This window comes from Raphanus sativus, chromosome 5 (genome assembly GCF_000801105.2).
Source record: "Raphanus sativus cultivar WK10039 chromosome 5, ASM80110v3, whole genome shotgun sequence".
NCBI lineage: Eukaryota > Viridiplantae > Streptophyta > Magnoliopsida > Brassicales > Brassicaceae > Raphanus > Raphanus sativus.
The window spans coordinates 19,592,161-19,615,902 of NC_079515.1; the positions used below are offsets into that span (position 1 = coordinate 19,592,161).

At 36.1% G+C, this 23,742-nt stretch overlaps 1 protein-coding gene across 1 annotated transcript; it reads right to left on the reverse strand.

The window, feature by feature from the left end:
- Positions 1–2,798: 2,798 nt before the first annotated feature.
- Positions 2,799–4,704, reverse strand: LOC108859742 (uncharacterized). The gene is made up of 4 exons (XM_057011017.1): positions 4,257–4,704; positions 3,995–4,114; positions 3,569–3,664; positions 2,799–3,061 (listed from the first exon to the last, which is right to left on the reverse strand). The coding sequence occupies exons 1-4, from the start codon at positions 4,623–4,625 to the stop codon at positions 2,951–2,953; spliced, it is 696 nt and encodes a 231-aa protein (XP_056866997.1). The 5' UTR covers positions 4,626–4,704; the 3' UTR covers positions 2,799–2,950.
- Positions 4,705–23,742: the final 19,038 nt, after the last annotated feature.

The following is a 23,742-nucleotide window of genomic DNA, read 5'->3' on the forward strand; positions in this document are numbered from 1 at the left end:
ACCACAGAGAACAAAGATGGGACCTCAAAGGAGGATGGGAGTATATGTTGGATATGATTCCCCCACTATTATTAAATACCTAGAGCCAACAACTGGTGATTTGTTTAAGGCCAGGTTTGCGGATTGTCATTTTGATGAATCTAAGTATCCAGCATTAGGGGGATATTTTGGTAAGCTGGAAAAAGATATAAAATGGAATCAAACATCCTTAACATGGCAGGATCCTCGGACTAGAGATTGTGATCTAGAAGTCCAGAAAATAATACATTTGCAAGAGCTAGCTAATAAATTGCCAGATTCCTTTGCTGACCCAAATAGAGTAACCAAGTCATATATACCAGCTGCCAATGCACCAATAAGACTTGATGTCCATGAGGGACATAATCAAGCTGCTACTACGTCTAAACCACAGTTAAAACGTGGTAGACCATCAGGTTCCAAAGACAAAGAAGTTCGGAAAAGAAAAGGTGCAAAGAAATCCGAATCCTTTGAAACCCTAGACATGGAAAATGGAACTCATGTACCATCAAAAGAAACTTGGGACGCCAAGGATCAAGGTACTGAGGTTCCTGACAATAATGAGATCTCAATAAATTATGTCATGTCTGGAAGGGAATGGAACAGAAAACATGTCGACATGGATGATATATTTGCATACAATGTAGCACTTGAATTGATGGAAAATGAGGATCTAGAACCCACATCTATATATGAATGCATGCAACGACCAGATTGGTTAAAATGGAAAGAAGCCATTAATGTGGAGTTAGAATCATTGAAAAAGAGAGGTGTATTTGGACTGATCATCCGGACACCCCATGATATAAAACCAGTGGGATACAAATGGGTTTTTGTGAGAAAAAGAAATGAGAAAGGTGAAGTTGTGAGATACAAAGCACGACTTGTTGCACAAGGATTCTCACAAAGACCAGGAATAGATTATGAGGAAACTTATTCCCCTGTGGTGGATGCTACGACCTTGAGATTTTTAATAAGTCTGGCTATAAGAGAAGGTCTAGATATGCGGTTAATGGATGTTGTAACTGCCTACTTGTATGGTCCACTGGATAATGAGATATACATGAAAATTCCAGATGGTATTGAAATGAAAAACAAAGAGAGTTCTCGAGAACAACATTGTATCAAATTGAACAAGTCTCTTTATGGATTAAAGCAATCGGGTCGAATGTGGTACAATAGACTATCTGAATATCTCCTGAAAGAAGGATACAAAAATGACCAGGTTTGCCCATGTATTTTCATAAAGAAGTTCAATAAGGGTTTTGTAATCATTGCAGTATATGTAGATGATTTAAATATCCTAGGAACATCTGGAGAAATTTCCCAAACTGTTGAATATCTCAAGAAAGAATTCGAGATGAAAGATCTCGGGAAAACAAAGTTTTGTTTGGGTTTACAATTTGAGTATGTAAAAGATGGAATCCTTGTGCATCAAGAAACATATACAGAAAAGATACTCAAGAAATTTAATATGGACAAATCTCACCCATTAAACAGTCCCATGGTCGTGAGAAGCCTTGGTCCGGACACGGATCCATTTGGTCCAAAGAGGGACGATGAAGAGATCCTTGGTCCAGAGGTGCCATATCTCAGTGCCATAGGAGCTCTGATGTACTTAGCTGGCCATACACGACCAGACATCAGTTTTGCTGTGAACTTACTATCTAGGTTCAGCTCATGTCCGACCCAAAGGCACTGGAATGGGATAAAACATGTACTTCGTTATTTACAAGGAACGAAAGATTTGGGTCTTATGTTTACTAACCAATCTAAGGAAGGTTTAGTTGGTTTTGCTGATGCAGGTTACCTATCTGATCCACATTGTGGTAGATCTCAGACTGGATATGTCACATGGAGGGACAGCAATATCTTGGCGGTCCATGAAACAGACCATGGCGGCTACATCCTCAAATCATGCAGAAATATTGGCGATGCATGAGGCTAGTCGAGAGAGTGTATGGTTGAGATCTATGACACAACACATCAGTACCACTTGTGGTATAACCAAAGGAAAGGATCCACCTACCATCCTATACGAAGATAACACAGCCTGCATTGCTCAGCTTAAAGATGGATACATCAAAGGAGACCGGACGAAGCACATTCTTCCAAAGTTCTTCTTTACCCACGAGCTCCAGAAGGCAGGAGAGGTCCAAGTGCTACAAGTCAGTTCAAGTGAGAATTCAGCCGATCTCTTCACCAAGTCCTTAGCCACATCAGTGTTCAAGAAGCTCGTGCACCAGATAGGCATGCGTCGACTGAAGGATCTTCAGTGATGCATTCATCAGGGGGAGTTCATGTGTTGTACTCTTTTTCCTTATCCATGGTTTTGTCCCATTGGGTTTTCCTGGAAAGGTTTTAATGAGGCAACATCAAAAGCATGAATGAACCCTGAACCGGATGTGTCGATCAAGGGGGAGTGTTATATACTGATATTATGCTCGACATATCTTATTTGTACTTATCTTATTGTTGCCTCTTATACTTATCTTATTGAGAAGATAAGTACATGTATCAAGTATATATACTTGATACTTGATCAGTAATAAAACTACGCTTTCCATAGTATCAAACAAGATAAGCTTTGAAGACTAATTGTCTGGAAAAGCTATGAGATACTAGATTTTGTTTTTCAAAAAATATTTTAATTTTGGTTTAAGTTTCTTACCTACTTAAAATTTCGAAAAAAAAATCTTACGATTTGTTTATCACACACAAAATTTTCTATTGTTCTTACCTTTCCATTTTGAATTCAAAATAAACTGGCAAGAAAATGATTTTTATAAATTTTATTTTTTTATTAGTTTAATCCATTTTTGAATTCCGCACATTTTCATGTAAAATAAAAAGAATCAATTATTCTTAAAATGAAAAAAACATATCAGAATTCACCAATATTATAATCGATAAAATAATAAACTAACTTCAGCTAATCTGATTTTGTATTGAGCATTGATCTTTTCACAATTTTGTATCTCATCATCTTGAGTATTTTGTAAAACCAGAAAGCGCTCACGAGTTGTAATCCCAACGCCATTGCCTAAAAATAAGAAAATAAATAATCAAATAATTTTATGTTTCAATTGAAATTTGTTGTGATATATGATGAGATTAATCAGCATAATGCGGATAGTTTCTTAACAATATCTTAATTTCAATAAGAATATAGTGGCGTTCAAATTTGTTTTATATATTTATAGAAATTACTCCCTCTGTTTCATAATAAGTGTCACTCTGAGCTCATTTTCTTGTTACACAAAGAGTGTCACTTTCCAATGTAAATTATACTAACTTTCAGCTGGAAATTAATTGCAAACTGCATTGATTTTATAAATAATTTTATTTATCTAAAATACTATTGGTCAAAAGGGTATAATTAACTACAACTTACATATATTTCAACAACTTTCTTAATCTGTGTGAAAAATGTCACAACGACACTCTTTAAGAAACGGAGGGAGTATCATACGGAGAAATTTAAGAAACAATAAAAAGTCAAAACCCAAAAGAAAATCGTTATGCATGATCATAGAGCATATTAACTTACCTTGATGAGGAAGGGATTATCAGCAGTTATCGTGACGTAAACAAGGTAAGGTCCACCCACTATTCTCGCGAGTGAGAAGATTGTTGCAAAACACACCTACATACCATTTATTACTAATTAGTTGACTTTCCTCATATACACATCTCATTGAGAACAATATAAATTATTTTATTAAAGCTAACAAGATTTGACAAATGAAGTATGTTTACGTGTTGGTTTTAATTTTTGATAGTTATATTTCTAAAACGATATTTTAATTTGATCAACCTTATAATAGATTAGAAACATGGAACCTACAAAAGAATTCAAAGACTTCCTGGTTTCTAACTCATCTAAAGCGATAGTTAAAAACCATTTTTACCACATACTGAATCATGACAATAGTAATTCTAATTCATTAGATTTATCATGTATGCTAAAACTCACATCGGCGGCAAGATTGAGATCGGTGTCTCTGTAACCAATTTCTTTAAGAATCTCCCTGAGGTGAAGGAATGGACTTGAGATCTCTGTAATCCAAATTGCTGCAACCATCTCAGATGCGCACTTAATTCCACCAAAAATTTACAACAAGAAAAATACAAAAATATTTCAGTCTTTCTTTAAAACTCAACTTGACCTAAGAATTAAATTATATATATATATATATATATATATATATATATATATATATATATATATATATTACCTTTCGGTAGCAAAGCCCAGCTACAAAACCAAGAATGCAGACAGAATGATGAACGGCATTATCAATGCTTAGGACTTGATCAAAGTGACTACAAATGAGATCGTAGATCATGTAAGACAAAGAAAACGCAATCGTTTCCATCTGCTGGAGAGATGACGTGGAAGCGATGGGATAAACTGGACAAGACCAATCTTGAATCGTAAGAGTTGCTAAAACGACCGCGACTGTGGCGTGAAGGGTCGAGACAATACGAGTGCTGAAGTCGAAGGAGTAGTTTGAGAAGATTCGTCGCACGAGGATGAAAATCAAACCCCATGAGATAACTCCAATCACTGTTATGTTAATCACTCTTATGTATTCTTCCTCCATTGATCTCTTTTCTTGTAATTTCCTTCTTCTTTTTTTGTTTCCCAGACAAGAAGCGTGTTTTTCTAAGAATTTTTTATTGTCGTTTTTTTTTGGTTTGAACTTTTGGGTTATTAATAGACAGATGTTATAGTTTGGTGTTTGTTAGTTGGATTATTCAATGAAGTGGGTCCAATACATTTATCTTTTTCTTGTTTCTTCAAGTAAAATTAATTGTTCCGATAAAATTCGACCCAAAGAGTTAGGAAGGTAGTCCGTTAGCTCCCAACCAGCTGAGTTATTGGATCAACATTTATTCATGTACGTCCTCACCATGATATAGCACTTAACTGTTCTCGAGAAATGGACCAAAAACTTGACAACTATGACAAATTCCACGTTTTATTGGTATACACATATTTAACTGTTTTGACTTGAGATAATTACATTTGCAAGGAAATTAGCGTTTAATTGCTAGTATATAAAGCCAGATCATGAAAACAAAAAGATTGAAAAATCTTTTATAAAATAACACAGTTTAGACGAGAGTCTGACATATAATCATCTTCTTTAGCTTTTTTTTTTTGGTAAACTCATCTTCTTCTTCTTCTTTTGCCTTGATTCAATATTATGAGGAATGTGAGAAAATAATATGAAATACATTCTTTATATACTAAAACACAAGTCGACCAATAAAATTTATGCTTCAAAATTAATTAGAGAAAAAATAAATGCATCACTAATACAGTTTTTTTTTTCTAAATTGCACACGATATTCTCCCTTTTCACTTCATTATAAAACCACGATATCCACCAATTCGATATAAACTGTTTTTTCAGTTATAGCATAAATTCAATTCATAAACAAATTTCTAAACAAAACTAAAATTTTCAGTTATAACATAAAGTTAAAACATCTCTTTTACAATCTCCAGTTGTTCAAAGAAACTGAACAAGTGATCCTTCATCTCTCATAAATTTTCAATTTTGATTTTGATAGGTTTCTTCATATCTTTTTTTAATCAAATCGAAAATTTGGTGGTTTATTTTCTAGTTTAATATAAGTTTTTTCTTATTCTGTGATATGATGTTGATAAGAGAAAATATAAATCAACTTAGAGCAAAGTTTAAACTATAGTAAAAGAGGTCCAAGTTATAGTTATTGTATTGCTAATATAATTGTATATATACAATCGGTCTATTTTAAATTTTAATAGAAAATAATTTGTTTGATTAACATATAATAGAGTAGATTGTTGGTTTAATTTAAGTTGTCCGGTTTTCATTTAATTTTTCGTGTAATATAATTAGTTGTAACACTCTAACAAACTTAAAACAGTTCAAAAGTTAAATGATAACTTCAATGGTAGATAAATTTAGGACTCTATTTTAATAGAGTAGATTATATTTTCCTATTTATTAAACTATTTCCTAAATCATATTTAGCTTAATTTTGTGTTTAATATATTTCCTAAAACAAATTAGTTAATTTTTAGGAATACTCAAATTTAAAATCAATTTAAACAATATTAAACTTGGATAATGTTACCATTAATTATTTTGAACAAATTCAAATTTAAATTTTGATATTAAAAATATTTTAATATTCCTAAAAGTATATGCTAAACTCACCATTAATTATTTAGAACAATAAAATATATATATATATATATGCTAAGATTTAAATATCTTTAAACTACTTATAGAACAATTTGAAATATTTTTAACTGAATATTATTTTTAATATAATTAAATTTCACCTAAGATTATATATATTTTTAAGATTTCTAAAATATATGTTTAACCATTTCGGTTACAATTAATTATTTTCAACAAAAAAATAATACTAAAATTTAAATATCTTTGAATAATTTGTAAATGTTTAATGTTTATAACCAAATAATCATTTTTAACGTATCTAAATCTCACCATATGTTTCATATCTGATCAAAATATGTAAATTCTTATTACATTTGGAAAAAAATTCATGTTAAAAGAAATATTACTCAAAAATATCAATAGGTCAATATTAATTTGTTAAAAGTTTAGTAGTGGGCACAGATCACTATTTTTTACAACACATAAACTATTTGAGTGTTTTGTTTATAGAAATTTTAAAATATGATAAATATCTAAAATATAAACCAATAAACATATAAATAATATTTATTTATATATAAAATAAAAATTAGTATCCGATCGGGTGCACGGATCAAGATCTAGTTATTATTATTTTCCGATAAAAATCTACCTTTTATTTTCTTTTTATTTGACAAAATATTACAAAAAAATAACGATGAGAAATAGATCTAAGAGAATATTATATTTTTAGTTTGAACAGTGGCACTGTTGTAATATTATTCAAAAACTAAGGAAATCTCAAAAAAGTAAATTGTGTCTTAATAGTATAGGAGATGCTTATTGAATTGAGAATTTGAAAGAATTTCATTTTTTATTGAAATCCCACGTTATTGAATTTAGTATTTATAAAAACACCACTAAATCCAAGGTTATTGGATTGGTTATTCATACAAATTCCGTAAAATCCTCCTTTATTGGAAAATAAGGATTTCATAAATGGATTTTATCAAAAGTTCTTCGAGATGGTTTGAGAAGTAATTTGTAGTGAAAATTCAACCGTGAAAAATATCACATAATGAGATGGTTTTTGAAAAAACAGAATGTTCCGTTAAACAAAGTCAACAAAAATGAGTTAGTTTGAAAATAGTTTCGAAAAAGTTATAAATACAGTATAACCTGTTTAAATTAATAATCTATAAATTAATATATACTAAAAATCTCTATAAAATAATATTATTTTCTAGTCCTAAATTGAATTTTTGGTTCAATTAATATATCAATAAATTAATAATCTCTATAAATTAATAAAAAATTATAATTTTGGTGTAGTCCTAACATTATTAATTTATAGAGGTTTTTAGAAACAAAAATAAAAATGACGAAAGATTTGTATTCATGATATATATATGAGATCTAGATTATTGTATCCAAATAAATGTGTGAAATTAGAAGAAAACACGAGATGAATTCCAAAAAATCATCAAAACTCAATAATATGAAAATAAGATTTATAGATTTACACAATCTAAGGAAAAGACAATATAAAACAACATAAGAATGAAAACATAGCTGTCAAGCCTTGGTCTGTCGTTGCCACTCCTCGTTTTTGCCATCTCCGTGGCCATGACCAGATCCAGGTCATGAGTCATTTATTCTTCGTTGTTTTTTCTTCTCGTTCTTCAGATCTCTTCTCTTCTCTTCATCTCTTTTAAATTTATAACTCGTTCATCTCCAATTCTTATAATGCAGTTCAGTTCTCTTCTCTTGATTCTATATTACTTTTTGTTGGAGTAGGATTGATTAGCTTCCTTAATCTTTGTTAAGTTGGGACATATGAAAAACATTGTGAAATGCTTTCATGTTTTCCAACAAGTCTAACTTGTATACTACTGCCTTAACCTTAGAAACAATTTGTAACGGCCCAATATAATTCGGATCAAACTTCCCTCTTTTTGAAGTCCTTGGCCTATCCCTAAAAGTTATGGTATTGTAACGGCCCAATCTGCTCTCTAGTCTTCTTTTAATATTGCTGGCCCTAAAAGGTTACCTTCTCCTACTTGAGTCCAACAAAGAGGCATTCAACGTGGTCGACCATAAAGTGGCTCATTTTGTGACGTATCAATACTAGTCTGAAAACTGTCGTATGCAAAATCTACCAAAGGTGTAGAGAAGGTGTAGAAAAGAAAGATACAATTATCAAAGGAAGATACAATTATCAGGTGTAGAAAAAGAAGTCGGTCAACAATCACCCCAATCTATGATACAATTATCAAAGGTGTAGAAAAGGAAGTCGGTAAAGAGAAAAGGAAAGACTTAGCTGATTGCCTTTTTATACAAAGGGAAGTCAGTTTGCTGAAAACTACAAAAGCGTTCAGAAGAATCACCCCACGGACCTACAAAAGCGAATCACCCAATCTAAGATATAAATTCAACCTAATCTTTCTTTTCCAAGTATAATCATCCTAAAAGATACCCGTAACAGAAATATATAAATTCTACAAACCAAAAATTTCCCAGTCTGTCCATATGCCAGTATCATGAACGAGTACGCTGATGTGTCACGTGCAGAGAACTTTTCAGCAAAACTCTACATAAATATGTTCACACTATATTATTTTACGTTTTTAATATAAAACGTACATGCACGGTTCAATGGGTTATATAAAATTCTATATAGAAAGTCAATTTACAAAAAAAATCACTATTGTCTAGGCTTATTTTATTTTTACTTAATTTATTTTAATAGAATATCATATTTCATGCGTTATTTTAAATAAAATGTCTTTTAATGTTAATTACGGTATCTTTATATATTTATCAACCACATTTATATATTTTTATATACACATACATGTAAGAGTGGCCACAAATCGGATACCCGAGATTTTGGAGGTATTCGTGATGCAATATGTTTCGTCTGGATAGTCAGTTATCAAATTCGATTTTATTCGTAGCCATCTGGATATGCGGTGTCCCGGATATCCGAAAAATTAGATTTTTAACCGGTTTCGATCCGTAAAAATAAATAAAATCTAAAATAATTAAATTTTATTACAAAACTAAAAAAACTTATTTACTTTTTTGAATACTAATAACTAATTTAATAAATTTGTAAATAAAAATGTTGTAAAACTTATATAGAATATATTACTTATATAACTTATATATATAATTCACTAAATATATGTATATATAAGCATATAATAGATCGGATCGAATATCTGTTTTTTTAATATTAGTATTTATGATTTGCTTATTTTTAATGACTATTGCATATTAGTATTTGTTTTTCTTCGTAGAGTTACAATATCCAGATTTTTTGTTCAAATTGAAAAGTATAACGAATCAAATCAAAATTTACAGATATTTTTCACAGCCCTACATACATGCAGGGGCAAAGTGAAAAAGAATTTTCAATGGGTGCATATCTGATACAAAATAAAATATTATGCCTACAGGACCTTCGAACTTGCAATGTCGTGGGTGCACAAGGGTGTAGTAACCATCTTTCCTAGCTAGTTTTGATAGTATTTCACATCCTAAATACATAATATCAAGAAATTTATGGGTGTACGTGCACCCTCTCTTCATGCTCTGGCTTCGCTACTACATACATGTGCACATTGACGTGAGCACCTATATAACTAAATATTCAATACAAGTGAGATTCTAATTCTATAGGAAACTGAAATATTCTTTTTTTTAATGTTTTCATTCACCATTGACCAAATTGTAGTGAAATAATTTGTCTTAATAATTTTTTTCTTTTTCTTCAATTATTATCTAAATTTGATTTGATTTTCTATGCATTTAGAATTTATAATATAATACCATTGGTTTGACACCAGAAATATCTAAAATTCATATAACATGAAACCAAACAAATAATAATAGTTTTTTGTGGTTAGAGAAAAAGATCAGAATAGCACCAAACCAAGTTTTCGTCAGAAAAATAGCATCACAAGGAAGAAAATGACCAAAACGTTTTATTGAAGGGTAAATATGTATTTATAATCATTGGGTTAATTAATCTAAGACTTAGGGTTTAGGGTTAAGGGGTGGAGTTTTAGAAATGTGTTCAAATTTATAAAAATAAAAAATAAATATTAAAATTTTCAAAACAAAAAAGTGATGTTTTGGTCATTTTATTTTTTGAATGCTATTTTGTGATAAAAACTTAAAAAGTGCTATTCGAGAGAATTTTCCTTTTGGTTACCATTGAAAAAATCTAAAAATCATAAACATTTTAACCAAATAAAGAGAATAAATATTGATTTAAAATGGTTGTTATATTTTAAAAAACCAAAAAAAAATAATCTAAAACCAAAACGATATCCATATTAAACAAACCTAATATCCTCTTATTTTAAGAAATAATGAAATTAATAATCTCATTCGTGCAAGGCCCATGTTATAACCTAATATCATGTAATTGTAATGTATTTCTGAAACTATAATAATCCCACTCAACTACATATTGAATTATTTTTGTTCCACAAAATGCATCTGTGGTAGATCCAAAATTAATTGAAATAGTTGAATATGACTGTTTATATGATGATGATTTGCAAGTAAGAACATGAATCCAAATAAATAAAATGAACTAAAGATAAGAGTTTTCATAGCTTCTTATGCTTTTTTTTGTCGACATAACTTCTTAGGCTTTTATTGAACTCCCGGCCACTAGAAATCTAAGTTTATTGTTCTTCTTCTGCAGAATATTAGGTTTACAAAGTCATTTCTCGAGAAAATATGCCAGTCGAGAAGAGTTGGTCTCTTAGATTTTTTTTTTTTTTTGGTATGGTCTCTTAGATTTTTCTGACAATAATTGCAAGGTGTCATACCATCATGTTCGGATAACACGTCTTTTGGTGCATGCAGATACAATGATCTTGACCATTTTTTGAGAAAAATATATGGTCATTTTCCGCAAATTTTTACTCAATACAGGCTCTATTCTTACAAAATTGGAGTTATAGATCAACATCTAATCTTGATGTTGATCTTGAGAAGGATTCTAAAATAATAATAAAAAGAAGATATGAAACATATCAAGGTCGTATTGTCAGTTTAATGCCTGGTCTGGATTTGTTAAGTAACAAATTATTAGGTAAAATCCAGTTGCGATTGAAAATATTCATAAAATAAGATCCTTGAACTTGTCAAATAACCTTCTCATAAGTTCCATACCAGATAGTGTTTCAAACCTTAAAGAGTTAGAGAGCCTTGATCTATCAGACAATAATCTATGTTGGAGTTAAAATCGGTCATGGCAAAATCAACGGCTAAAAAATTTCCGAAAAATTGTGTCATAAGCAAATATGAGCTGAAAATGTTAAAGAAAATATACGGCATAAGCCAAACCAATTTGCATAAGGATACGAAAACAGACTTTGTATATTTCATCTCGGACAAGGAATAAAATGAATTTCTTTCTAAGCATAAAAAGATCGGAAAAAGTTCTTATGGAAGGTTTTGTGATAAATGACGAGTTTTACGAAATAATTTTTCATAAAACAAAATTCAAAAAGTTACCGTGAAAAAACATCACAGTATAATCAATGAGATAATTCCGTAAAACAACTTTTGGAAAATATTTATGGAAAAGCTCTCGTTAAACAAATGAGATGGTTCCCAAAATTACAAGAAGCAATCAAGAAAGGGAACAGCGGCTGCACCTCGTCCCTTTCCGCCCTAAGGCGGCCACACAGCCTCTCCCAGTTCTCTCTCCCCGCCTTAGGGCGGGCACGGCCTCGCCCAGCTCTCTCTTCCTTCCTTAGGGCGGGCACGGCCTCGCCCAGCTCTCTATCCCCGCCTTATGGTAGGCACGACCTCGCCTAGCTCTCTCTCCCCGCCCTAGGGTGGGCACGACCTTGCCCAGCTCTCTCTCCCCGACTTAGGGCGGGCAAGGACTCACCCAGATATCTCTCCTCGCCTTAAGGCGGGCACGGACTCACCCAGCTCCTCTCCCTGTCTTAGGGCGGGAATGACCTCTCTCTCTCTCTCTCTCTCTCTCTCTCTCTCTCTCTCTCTCTCTCTCTCTCTCTCTCTCTCTCTCTCTCTCTCTCTCTCTCTCTCTCTCTTTCTCTCTCTCTCTCTCCGCCTTAGGGCTCGCACACACGTCCTCCTGGCCGCCATTAGGCGATACCATTATGTTCTCCTTCAAATCTTGATCGAAATGCCTTTCATTTCGACTAAGTGAACTGATCTGGTTCAGTTCGTAAGACCAACGACATAGAAAATGTACATCATACAAATCGACGATTTCTCCGAGAATAATCGTAAACACGCATAAGTCATAAAACGGTCTGAAATGACCTAAAAGGTGACAAAAGCCCACTTATGGTTTAAAATGAGAATATGCCCGAATTTAATGATGGTTTAACTCTACTTGGATAAAGATAATAGAAAAGAGGATAAATGTGAAGTTTCTAAGATAAACATGAATCTTGAGAAGATAAGGAAAGCTTCGCAAAGAGATAAACTCGAATAGAAAGGGAAAGACGGCCTACCTTGGAGGCATATATAAGGTGAGCCAAGACAAGTAGCACGAGAAGATTTTTTGAGACTCTTAGAACTCTCTGCACTTAGAAAATTTAGGCATGATTCTCAACATGTATTGTGTCTATGACTTGTGCTCATACTAGACAAACTCGCACATGCAGTATGACCTCTTGTTCCAATCTTTTTAATTGAACTACGTTCGGCTTGATCCTCAAAAGGGGTATGTAGGCAGCCTTACAGAAGGTTTAGTCTGAAATATTTAAAACCTTTTCATCTTTTTCTTCTATGCTAAGTGAGTTGCGGCTCACATAGGTTTTTCTCGACATAAGTGGTTTATGCTAGCAAACTTAGTTAGGTTTTACTGCTTGTGTTATTCGATTTCCTTTGTAATCCCGTTTTCAGATAATTTTTATGTATGTTTTTGTCTATGGAACGCTCATACGCAAATTCAAAATAAAGATCTATTTTTCCTATGAATTCGTTTTGTTGTCTTTTCATATTTTCTGCGTTTATTCGATTAATTGACATTGGCCCTCGTAGAAAATCCTGACCTCAAGGAAAGTAGGGATTTCTTTGCTTGCGTTCACCAAAATTGACGGTACAAATTTTGGTTTCCACAATCTAAATGAAAACATACTCCTTTGCAAGTTTTACTAAACAGTTTAGGATGTTTCAATATATCATTCAATAACCAGATGTTTTTAAGAAGTTTCTAAATATTTTGGGATTTCAAATACTTGCAATATATCGTTTTCTCTTTTTATTTTTAGAGACGCCTCAGTTTTTACATTAGTTTTACACATACTTGAGAAAGAGACTAGCGATTTTTAAGATTAAAATAGAGAGGGATTTCGATACTCTTGACAAAATTCAGAACCCTCTTGTTATTACTTTCCAATCAATCACCATGTTCTCTTCATCATATGTTTATATGTTTTCTCTTTTCATGATTGAGTAGTCGATTTATTAAGTATAAGGCATTAGGATATCAAGATTTATGAGCTAAATACAAATACGATTTAGTTTTGATGTTTTCCATTCGTTATTGCACTTAAGGCTTGCATTAAAGAGAAATTCTTGGGTTCACCCCTAGAGTGAACCTTTAGGTTCATCCAACCAATATGATTTCGTTATTTCATATTCGGTATCTTTAAAAAAAAGAAATAAAATATTGTCAAGTTATATTATATTTTTTGTTTAAAAATAAAAATTAATATTAATTGTAAACAAAAACATGTTTAAAAAAAATATTTTTAATACCGTCGACCAAACACTAAACCTTAAATCCTAAACTCTAAACCTTTGGATAAACCCTAAATCCTTGGGTAAACCCTAAACCCTTGGGTAAATCCTAAACCCTTGGTAAATCCAAAAGACTTGGATAAATTCTAAATCCTAGAGTTTATGATTTATCCAAGGGTTTAAGGTTTAGTATTTAGAGTTTAGGGTTTAGTGTTTTGCTGACTGTGTTAAAAGATATATATTTTTAAAAAATAGATTTAAGATTTATGATTTATAGTTTAGGGTTTATTGTTTTGCTGACAGTATTTTAAATATAAAAATTTTTTGGCGACTACTATTATTTTTTATTTATTTTTATTTTAAAAAATAATAAAACTTGACAATATTTTGTTTCATTTTTTAAAAGATACCGAATATAAAATAATGAAATCCTATTGGTTGGGTGAACCTAAAGATTTACTCTAGGGGGGAACCCAAAAATTTCTCTACATTAAATTGATCAGTTAGTGCTAGATTCTATGGTTAATATATCCACCATAAGTGTTTAGGCTGTTAAAATTAACATGAATGAAAAACTTGTCTCTAACCAACCAAAGTAGATGTTAAGGCGTGTTGTGAAATAATCGAATCTGGTCATTAATGTTTATCATTATTCTCTTATTCAGAAAAAAGTTTAGATTTTAGGATTACTTGATAAAAGGGGAGATTCAACAAAAGTGGATCGATCTTGTCATGTTATCCGTGTTCTCGACATGTTTGATTCTAAATTTATTCAAGTGTTTCAATCTCATTTTGGTTTTGATAATTTGGTAACAGTAAATCTAAATGGTGCCAGCAGAGGATTAATTTTATACTATAATAATGATTATTAGGTCAATATTATATCTCTACCTTATTTTATCTCTCTAAAATACACTATGAAAGTACTCCTCTGAGATTTGAGGCTTCTCTCAAAGGTTTAGATTAGAAGTTCCTGTTGTGAACTCTCTTGCTTTGTATGTCAGCAGTTAATTTAATGGATTTCGTTGATTAGATTCATAGATTATCTGGACATCAAATCAGTTCAATTTGAAGATGCAAGAAGAGCTTGCAGATGTCAATAGTCTTCGTGACTAACTAGGCGACGAAGTCACTGATGATGGAGGCATTAGTCGTTACTACATAAGGCATGCGGAGTGGTGGGTTACCATGTGTATGCAAGGATATGCTGAGATGGAGAAGAATAAACTGAGGGTTTATGTCTTGACGTAGTCGTTGAAGTAGTTGCTGATGCAGTGTGTGTCAGAGAGTGAACCAGGAGGCATGCGGAGTGGTAGAGACTATGTGGACGCGAGATGCTGAGCTGGCGTGGGATAAACTTGAGGAGCAAGTTTATACCGTGGAAAAAAGGCAAGAGATAAACTTAGAGAGCAAGTTTATGCCTTGAGGAATAAGTGCATTCCAAGAAAAGGAAAGTGTACTTATTAATATGGAAGTTGTCCATATATCCATGTTGCCTTGGAGACTAGGGTTTCAGGAACGTGGAGATCACTATAAAAGAGCTATGGAGTAGTGGGTATTCCAATAAGACACTTGGGGCTATTGTTATAGAGGAAGGGTGAAAATCCCTTAGGGTGTTCTTGGGTCGTGCTGAAGCAGTTGCTGAATATGATTGTCTTCTATCGAGTTGTGGTGATTTTCAGCACTTTTGTAAGATGTACACGATTGTGTAGATTAGGAATCTTTCAGTAGCGTGTGTTAGGGTGTTAACACTAGACGTGTAAAAGCTGAATTAAGCAGATCTTGTAATAGATTGTTTAAAGAAGATTCTAATAAAGCATAGTGGTTGCTTGTTTTGTTGTGTCTCTCGGTTTACTTTCTGCAGTACTATTGGGGTGCCCCTTTTGTTCCAACAAGTGGTATCAGAGCGGGTCACCTAAGTTACTGGTGAGGATCCCGAAGGCAAGAGGAAAGAAGGAAAGATAGAGTACAACAGAAAGTATGGTGGTTGAGTTTATGCTAGATCCAGAACAATATGGGCATTGGAAAGCAAAGATGAAGGCAAGCTTACAAAGTATTGATATGGATGTTTGGGCATCAGTAGAAGATGGCTATGAAGTTCCCAAGATAGTAGATAAAGATGGTGTTGTGGTCAACAAACCATTGGCTAAATGACAAAGCGTGAGAAGGATATGTCAAGGCACAATGCAAAAGCTTTATTTGGTATTTTTACATCAGTCACAAAGAAGCAGCTAGATCTTATTCAAAGATGAAGGCAAGCTTACAAAGTATTGATATGGATGTTTGGGCATCAGTAGAAGATGGCTATGAAGTTCCCAAGATAGTAGATAAAGATGGTGTTGTGGTCAACAAACCATTGGCTAAATGGACAAAGCGTGAGAAGGATATGTCAAGGCACAATGCAAAAGCTTTATTTGGTATTTTTACATCAGTCACAAAGAAACAGCTAGATCTTATTCAAGGATGCAAGAATGCAAAAGAGGCGTGGGATATTCTGCAATTACACTTTGAAGGAACTGAGAAGGTTAAGAGTTTAAGGATGGATTTTCTCAAATCAAAATTTGAGAACTTGAAGATGAAAGAACATGAATCTGTATCAGATTTTAGTTCTCAACTCAGTGGGTTAGCACAAGAGGCTCGTGTTCTGGGCATGGAATACAAGGACAAGAAACTGGTGAAGAAGTTTTTAAGGTGTCTACCAAAAAGATTCACAGCTTATAAGGCAACAATGTTTGTGTCTCTTGACATAGATAAATTCAGCTTTCATGAAGTTGTAGGGATGGTAAAAGCTCATGAGATGGAGCTTGATGATGTGGAGAATCATACTGAAGTGAATTTGGCAGTTGATAAAACAACAAGTCAAAAATCAGAGAATGAAGATGAGGTAATCAAGATGATTCGCGTGCTTCACCAAGTACTACAGGAAATGATAAAGTGGCAAGGACATGAGAAAGTTGGTTTGAGAAAGCGAAGACATGAAGCTGGCGAGCAATGTGTCAATACAGAGGTGCAATGTTACAAATGCAGAGGATATGGGCACTTTAAAAGGGAGTGTCCAACTTTCAAGAGACTAAGATTCAAAAGCTTTGAGGGTAATGAATTTGGTAATGCTCAGAAGAAATATGAGAATTTACTGAAGCAAAAGAATAACAGTGACGTCAAGAATGAATCTGATATTGATTCAGATGATGATGAAGAGTTGAAGAACTTGGTGGCGTTTACAACTCTTGAGTCTGGTTCTAAGATAAAATCTGCGGCGGGATCTGCATCAGCGTCTGTGACAGGGGCTTCATGTGGAAGTGATGATGATGGTGGAGATTTTGATCTTGATGGGAATTATGGAAAGTTGTATGAGAATTGGCTCAAACAGGTTGAGGCAAATTCAGAGTTGACTAAGGAGAAGGTCAAACTAGAAGCTCAAGTTGCTGAAGCACTTAAGTATGCTTCAGAGAAAGAAGAAGAAGCACGACAGGTTAGTGCTCAACTTGCAGAGACTCAGAAGGGTTTGAGGATGCTGAATGGTGGGACAAAGCAGCTAGATCATCTTCTCAGTATTGGGAAAAGTGATCAATGTGTCCTTGGATATCAAGGAGAAAGTTCTACAGCTGGAGGTATTTTTGTATCAGCAGGAAAAACTGGGGTTTTAGCTACGTCTGCTACAAGACCAGAGGTTAAGGTGTCTGCAAAGAAGATATCCAATGGAAAGACTACTATGAAGACTGTAACTGATGTGAAGAACGCGACTGCTACACGTACTGCTACGGCAACTGCTACAGTGACTGCTCCAGCGAGAGTTTCTAGATTGAAGAGTGCAACTCAACGAAAGTTTCGGCCTGTTTGTCATCATTGTGGTGTTGTTGGACACATTAGGCCTATGTGTTTCAAGTTGTTGAGGAAGAAGAATCAGATGGTGCAACCTTATGGTATGAGGAGTCATGGTCCTATATGTTATTCTTGTGGAGTTCAAGGGCATATTCGACGTGAGTGTTTCAAGTCTGTTCAAAGGGCTAATCATGGAGGTTTTGGGCTCAGGAATACATGGTCTAGGAGATTTGATCACTATGGAGAAGGTAGAAAGAGATTTCCTCCTTACTTTGGAGGATATAGATCTTCATCTTAGTTTTTGACCATGATGTGACTCATAGGGGGAGAATGAAGACGTGGTTTTCTATCTAGAGGTGATGAGTTCACATACATAGTCAAAAAGGGGGAGATAAGTATTAGTTCGCGGAATACTACAGGAAGTAGTACGTAACATGTTGCATGAAGCTGGAGTTATATTACTGCAGAGTGTTGATTGCCTGAGCTTGGAAAAGGAAAGAAGATATGTGCCTTATGAGAAATATATACCTCGTAGAATAAAGAGAGAGGTTTCCTTAGTGTGTTTTACTGCTTGGTGTCGAAGCAGTGTTTGAAGTAGTTCATGATGGAGTCCGAAGTGGACTTAGTTTTATGGCGTTGGAGTTGACGTTCTGTGTGGTGGAGTTAGCCATTGTGTGGAGCTCGTGGTGAGCGTGTGGTGCGTTGAAGATAACGTGCTCTTGGTGTCACTGGTGTGCGTTGGATGCTGGCGTACTTGGTGAATTACTTCCGAGAAGTGGACAAGATTGAAGCATAGACTCAGGGGGAGTTTGTCTATAAGGCTTGACATTTAAGCATCTGTGTTTTAGCTTAGTATGCAATCAAGCAGGGGGATAATGATGACGTTCTGGTACAAGGAGTGCATATCTCGTGGGGGAGAAGAATATGGTGTATGACATCCTGATGTAGATTGTGCTTATCTCATGGGGGAGAAAAGTATGGTGTGGTGCACATCTCGTGGGGGAGAAAAGCACAATTAGCATGGAAGCTTCCAGGTGGGAAACATGGTTGTTGAACCAGAATGGTATTGTGCTTGATTGGCACACAAAGCTAAAAGGGGGAGATTGTTGATGTAAAATGTCAACCCTGAAGTAGTCGCTGACGTAGTTGCTGAAGGAGATGTCTTGTTGAGTGGTGAAGACCATGTGGAGTCGAGATGCTGAGCTGGAGTCGTATAGACTTGGAGAGCAAGAGAGTATCTTGGAGATATGGAAAGAGGAATAAACTTGAGAAGCAAGTTTATGACTTAAAGAAGAGGAATAAGTGCATTCCAAGAAAAAGAAAGTTGCACTTATTGTTATGGAAGATGTCTATATTCATGTTGCCTTGGAAACTAGGTTTTGGGAACGTGGAGAATATATAAAATAGCTATGGAGTCATCTGTATGAAGACAGAGACACAGAGGCTTAATTTATAAAGAGAGAGAGAAGCTCTTGGAAGTGTTCCGAGTTGTGCTGAAGCAGTGGCTGAAGTACTTGACGGAGGAGATACATAAGCGGTGTAGCTTAGGAATCTTCCAGTAGCGTGTGTTAGGGTGTTAACACTAGACGTGTAAAAGCTGAATTAAGCAGATCTTGTAATAGATTGTTTAAAGAAGATTCTAATAAAGCATAGTGGTTGCTTGTTTTGTTGTGTCTCTCGGTTTACTTTCTGCAGTACTATTGGGGTGCCCCTTTTGTTCCAACAAGATAAATGCATATCTAATGTGGAGGTTTCCAGGTGTGGAAACGTGGTTGTTGAACCAGAAGGGTTTTGTGCTTGATTGGCACACAAAGCTAAAAGGGGGAGATTGAAGATGCAAGAAGAGCTTGCAGATGTCAATAGTCTTCCGTGACTAACTAGGCGACGAAGTCACTGATACTGGAGGCATTAGTCGTTACTACATAAGGCATGCGGAGTGGTGGGTTACCATGTGGATGCAAGGATATGCTGAGATGGAGAAGAATAAACTGAGGGTTTATGTCTTGACGTAGTCGTTGAAGTAGTTGCTGATGCAGTGTGTGTCAGAGAGTGAATCAGGAGGCATGCGGAGTGGTAGAGACCATGTGGATGCGAGATGCTGAGCTGGCGTGGGATAAACTTGAGGAGCAAGTTTATACCGTGGAGAAAAGGCAAGAGATAAACTTGGGGAGCAAGTTTATGCCTTGAGGAATAAGTACATTCCAAGAAAAGGAAAGTGTATTTATTAATATGGAAGTTGTCCATATATCCATGTTGCCTTGGAGACTAGGTTTCAGGAACGTGGAGATCACTATAAAAGAGCTATGGAGTCGTGGGTATTCCAATAAGACGCTGGGGGCTATTGTTATAGAGGAAGGGTGAAAATCCCTTAGAGTGTTCTTGGGTCGTGCTGAAGCAGTTGCTGAAGTACTGACGATGGAGAGACAAGTTTGGGTAGATTAGGAATTGTTCAGTGGCGTGTGTTAGGGTGTAACACTAGACGTGTAAAGCTGATTAAGCATAGCTTGTAATTGAGTTGTACAAGGCGATTTCTAATAAAGCAATTGGTGTTTGCTTGTATCTATTTTGTCTCTTGGTTTACCTTCTGCATTACTTAATTGTGGTGTCATCTTTGCAATAACAATTGGTATCAGAGCGGGTCACCTAAGGGGATACAAACAATAGTAATCAATCTCATAATTGTGGTGTCTCTTGGTGTCATTTTTGTATTTGTGGTGTCATCTTTGCATCTTGTAAGTGCAAAGACGACACAAACAATAGTAATGCAGAAGGTAAATCAAGAGAGACAAAATACACAAGCACACCCAATAACTTTATTAGAAATCGCCTTGTAAACCCTATTACAAGTTCTGCTTAATCAGTCTCGCTAGCCTGTTAACACCCTAACAGCTGCTACTGAACAATTCCTAAGCTACCCGCTTATGTCTCTCCAACGTCAAGTACTTCAGCCCCTGCTTCAGCACGACCCAGAACACTTCCAAGCGCTTCTCTCTTTCTATAAGATCAGCCTCTGTGTCTCTGTCTCTCTACAGACGACCACATAGCTATCTTATACTAACTCCACGTTCCCGAAACCCTAGTCTCCAAGGAACCACAATATGGACATCTTCCATATCAATAAGTGCAACTTTGCTTTTCTTGGAATGCACTTATTCCTCTTCCTTTAAGTCATAAACTTGCTCCTCAAGTTTATTCCTTTTTGCCTTTTCTCCAAGATACTCTCTTGCTCTCCAAGTCTGCACGACTCCAGCTCAGCATCTCGACTCCACATGGTCTTCACCACTCACTACGACGTCTGCTTCTGCAACTACGTCAGCGACTACTTCAGGGCGGACATCTTTACATCAACAATCTCCCCCTTTTAACTTTGTGTGCCGATCAAGCACAACCTTCTTCTGGTTCAACAACCACGTTCCCCACCTGGAAACTTCCACGCTTAATGTGCTCTTCTCCCCCACGAGATGTGCACCACACCATGCTTTTCTCCCCCATGAGACAATCCTCATCTACTTCAGGACGTCCATCACTATGCTCTTCTCCCCCATGAGATATGCACTCCTTGGACCAGAACGTCACCATTCTCCCCCTGCTTGATTGCATACTAAGCTAAAACAGATGCTTAGATGTCAAGCCTTACAGACACACCCGTCTGCTACTCCATGCGTAATCATGATACAGCCTCTGCTGCAGCGGAATAGATTACACTTACTGCATCATGATCTGACGCACCTGTCGAGCTACCTCTCAACTCACTTCTGTTGAGGACCAGGCTTCCTTCATGCGTCGTCTCCTTGACCATGAGCCTCTTCTCAACCACCCCGAGTGCCCTCTGCACTCGTTGCTATAGCCTTGGAGTGATTTCGCTATCACCCTCCTGAAGATCCTCTAGCATCACTTCCTGACGCACTTCGATCTCCTTCCCCTTTGTGCAACGGACAACTCCGTGTCCTAACTCCAGACTTGATGCTTCTTGATCTTCCTCAAGATCACTCCTACCAGAGCTGCATCCCTCTTCTGATATCTTCTCCTTGATCTCATCAAGTAAGCCACTCTTGGCTACAGACACCTCTTCAACCCTCTTGGGTTTAGTGACCGTCTTGTTCACCCTCTTGGTCATGTTTCTGCTCTTCTCATGAGCAAAACACTCCACCTTCTTGTGTCCAACCTTCCCACAGAACCAGCAACACATCCGATGTTGCTTCTTCTTTGGCCTGACACAGTTACTGATGCACCGATCAGTCTCCTTCCTCGTACCAGCTGCACACCCATGCTTCAGAACCTCCTGTCTGACCTTCATGTTGTTGCACTGATGTACCACCTTCGGCTTGTTACTCACAGCCCCGCGCTATAGAACTTCCTGCCGTACTCCTTGTCGCACGTCCCGACGTACTTCCTGACAAGCTTCTTTGGCTCCACTTTTTGATGTGCTCCCATGCACGAAATGTGACAGCCCCTTCTGTACTTCCTTAGTACCCTCAGCTCCTCGATATCCCAGACCCCAGTTCACCTTGGCTGGTTGTCCCATCGAGAGTATCTTATCTAACTCCTTGGATCCACTATTGAGCATCCTGATCTGTTTGCGATTCTCAGCCAAATCACGTTCCAGCATCCTTGCTCTCTCTCGTTCCCCAGTAGCAACTTCTCTCAGGTTGCTAACCTCCTTCTCCAGAGACTCATTCTTCTCATGTACAGCAGCAAGTTCTTCAGCAAGATCTTCATACTGCTCACGGCTTTGCACCAGATCGTGTTGCAATCTCAGATTCTCGTTCTTGAGATTCAACCACTTGTTGAGCATCATGTGATAATCCTCAGAGTCTGTAATGACATCTGAATCCGAGGATTCACTAGATCCCTCCTTGCGTGCACCAAACGCAACCATATTCTTCACTACCTTTTCATCTTCTTCAGACTCTGACTCATCAGACGACTGCGATGAAACTCTTTTACCCTTCCTTGAGTTTGGACATTCACGCCGTGTGTGTCCAACACCTCTACACTCAGAGCACTTGAGCTCTTTTCGTTGTACCAACGGACAGTTAGCCCTTATATGACCAACTCCTTCACACTCGTAGCACTTGAGACCTTCTCTTCTTCTGCTACTGTCACGATCACCTTACTGGCGACCAACCTGATTTCTCCCACCTGAGAAATTCATCCTCTTGCCAAAATTCCTAGCCAACATGCCCACGGCATCTTCAAGCTTCTGAATTTTCTCTGCATCCTTGTCAACTACAAGGGCTATACTCCCTGGCGTACCTCCTGATGTAGACACCGAGCCACTGCATGTCTCCATCTCTTCCGCCTTCAGCATACCCACAACCTTGTCAAACTTGAGCTCATCAGTGTTTGCAGTCATATTTAGGACCGCCTTCTGAGCTCCAAACCTTGCTGGAAGACAGCGTAACAACTTCTTCACCAGCTTCTTCTCCTTGTACTTCTTTCCAAGTACACATGCTTCATGCGCCATAGCACTGAGTTTGGCACTGAAGCTCGCCACCGTATCCGCATCTGACCACTTCAGATTCTCAAACTGCGACCCAAGATGATCCAGACGTGTCCTCTTGACACTATCATCTCCTTCAAACGAATTCAGCAGGATCTCCCACGCCTCTTTAGCTGAAGTACTCCCCTGAATCAGCTGGAACTGCTCTACTTCAACAGCTCCGAAAATCGTCGAAAGCGCCTTTGCATTAAACTTTGATGCATTGCGCTCTGCCTCTGACCAATCCTCCTTTGGCTTAGGCTTCTTCCCATCTGCTGTGACTATGGTAGGCTCCTCCCAACCAGTCTCCACAGCTGTCCACGCATCTTCATTGATTCCTCGAATCAACTGCTTCATGCGAGCTTTCCAATGACCATACTGGTCCGCTTTCAACACGATTGCCTTCTGCACAGAAATAACCGTGTCCATCTTCACCTTGATCTACTCGAAACTAAGTCGTTAACTCTATCGAGCCCCGCTCTGATAGACGATGTACAAAGATGGTGCAAG

Coding starts and splice junctions, on each gene's coding strand:
- LOC108859742 (XM_057011017.1), bottom strand. CDS start 4,625: ATGGAGGAAGAATACATAAGAGTGATTAACATAACAGTGATTGGAGTT. Junction 4,115..4,256: donor CTGGGCTTTGCTACCGAAAG/GTAATATATATA, acceptor GGTGGAATTAAG/TGCGCATCTGAGATGGTTGC. Junction 3,665..3,994: donor ATCTCAATCTTGCCGCCGAT/GTGAGTTTTAGC, acceptor AATGGTATGTAG/GTGTGTTTTGCAACAATCTT.